Source organism: Brassica oleracea, chromosome C8 (genome assembly GCF_000695525.1).
Source record: "Brassica oleracea var. oleracea cultivar TO1000 chromosome C8, BOL, whole genome shotgun sequence".
NCBI lineage: Eukaryota > Viridiplantae > Streptophyta > Magnoliopsida > Brassicales > Brassicaceae > Brassica > Brassica oleracea.
The window spans coordinates 27,054,703-27,056,799 of record NC_027755.1 but is presented as its reverse complement, the minus strand read 5'-3'; the positions used below and the strand labels follow the sequence as shown (position 1 = coordinate 27,056,799).

At 33.7% G+C, this 2,097-nt stretch overlaps 1 protein-coding gene across 1 annotated transcript in view; it reads left to right on the top strand.

Moving 5' to 3' along the window:
- The first annotated feature begins 185 nt into the window (after positions 1-185).
- The window catches only part of LOC106309076, a 4,633-nt gene continuing 2,721 nt past the window's right edge, over positions 186-2,097 (top strand). The window contains exons 1-7 of the mRNA XM_013746150.1: positions 186-269; positions 373-601; positions 757-862; positions 934-1,033; positions 1,109-1,402; positions 1,454-1,800; positions 1,916-1,921. Coding sequence (XP_013601604.1) covers positions 186-269; positions 373-601; positions 757-862; positions 934-1,033; positions 1,109-1,402; positions 1,454-1,800; positions 1,916-1,921 — 1,166 coding nt within the window. The remainder of the gene's footprint in view (positions 270-372; positions 602-756; positions 863-933; positions 1,034-1,108; positions 1,403-1,453; positions 1,801-1,915; positions 1,922-2,097) is intronic.

Below are 2,097 nucleotides of genomic sequence, written 5' to 3'. Positions count from 1 at the left end.
AAGGTCTGATTTACATATGAAGGCTGATGGAACGATGCCTATCCCGATTTTCCGGTTGTCGAAGGAAGAAAAAAAAGAATTTCTGCAATGGTTGAAAAAAGATATAAAATTTCCAGATGGGTATGCTTCAAAGTTTAGTAGGTATATAGACGAGACGAATAGCAAGATTTCAGGTCTCAAAAGTCATGATTGTCACGTCATTATGCAGCGACTTCTCCCATTTGCGTTTAAGGAATTACTTCCCAAAAGTGTTCACATTGCCATTTCAGGTACATAATCTTAACAATTGGTTTGATACATGTTATTATTGACTAACTCCTTATAATTTTTTTTTGTAGAGATATACTTTTCTTTCGTGATATTTCTGCGAAGATACTTAAGCACGAAGATGTTGCTATTTTGAAAGAAAACATTGCGGTGAAGCTTTGTAATTTGGAGAAAAATTTTCCACCGTCGTTCTTTGATGTTATGGAACATTTGGCCGTACATTTAGCAGACGAAGCTGCTTTAGGTGGTCCAGTGCAATATAGATGGATGTATCCTTTCGAGCGATACATGTACCATCTGAAAAAGAAAGTTAAAAATAAGGCACACATTGGAGGTTCCATCGTTGCACAATATGTGAATGAAGAAATATCTACCACTTCTGCACAAACTTCTTTGGTAATCCATATGTGGTACCTGAGGTTCCACTTCCCGGGGAAGTTCGGTTTACATATCAATATCCAGATGTGCCTAACTTGTTTTATCACGAAGGTCGGGTTAGTGGAAAATCTGAAGAGAAATGGCTAACCGATGAAGACTACACTGTCCTCCAGACTTTTCTGATGCTCAATTGTGATACATTCGAACCATACGAAAGGTACTTCAATTACTTTTTTTTTTGTTATTTTTCAGGATACCTGAAATCATAATCTCTTTTAAAAATAACAGGATGTTCGAGGAGTTTATGACAGAGAGAAACCCATATATGTCTACTAATGATCTACAAATACTGAAAGACCAACATTTTGCTGAATGGGTGAAAAACTATGTGAGTTTATGATATTATTTGATTTTTAATTTGAATTAGAAACTTATCAATTATAAATATAAATTTAATTGACAGGTTGTGCAAGCGAGTAACACATATGAGTTTCCGATGTGGATGTTAGATTTTGTACAAGGTCCGCAACGTAAGTATAAATCTTGGCCGATTTACCATTCACGTGGATACTGCTTCCACACACATAGCCATGGCCAAGATAAGAAAACCCAACATTACGGCGTCCAAGTTCGTGGAACCACAGATACTGACTATTACGGTTTGATTGAGGAGATAATAATGGTTGAGTATTTTGGTTCCGTTGGACTGAAGGCCATGGTTTTTAAATGTAAGTGGTTTGATACAACTAAAGGACGGGTAATTCGAAAACATAAATCAGGAATTGTTGATGTGTCTCCGCGTTGGCAGTATAAGAAATATGATCCATTTATCTTATCTGGTAATTGTGATCAAGTTTGTTTTATTCCTTATCCGCGGGTACGACATACATCAGCCAACGATTGGTGGGCATGTACAAAAGTTATGCCTAGAGGGGTTCGAGAAACCTCCGAGGATGCTCTTGTTGCATTACAAGATGATACACACAACCAAGTTGTTGCACAGAGCGTGATGCTGCGCATTGAGACGTATGTTGTCGAAGATGATTCAGATTATGAATCTACACCAGTTGTTCCTCCTAATGACGAATACATTTCAGAAGATGAATTAGATGAGGCTTGTACTGATTCAGATTCGGAATCTGATTCAAGTTCTTAGTAAGTTTGTCGTTTATGAAGTTTTTTAAAATTGTAATATGAATAAGTAATCACTTAGTAATGTGTAATTTATGAAGTTTAAAAAATTTGTAATATAAATAAGTTAAACAATTAGTAACTTGTAAGTTATGAAATTTTTAAATTTGTAATATATAGTTTAAATTCTTAAATTCTTAATTTTTAATTTTTATATGAAATTTTTAATTTTGTAATATATAGTTTAAATTCTTAAATTCTTAATTTTTAATTTTTATATGAAATTTTTAATTTTGTAATATATAGTTTAAATTCTTAAAT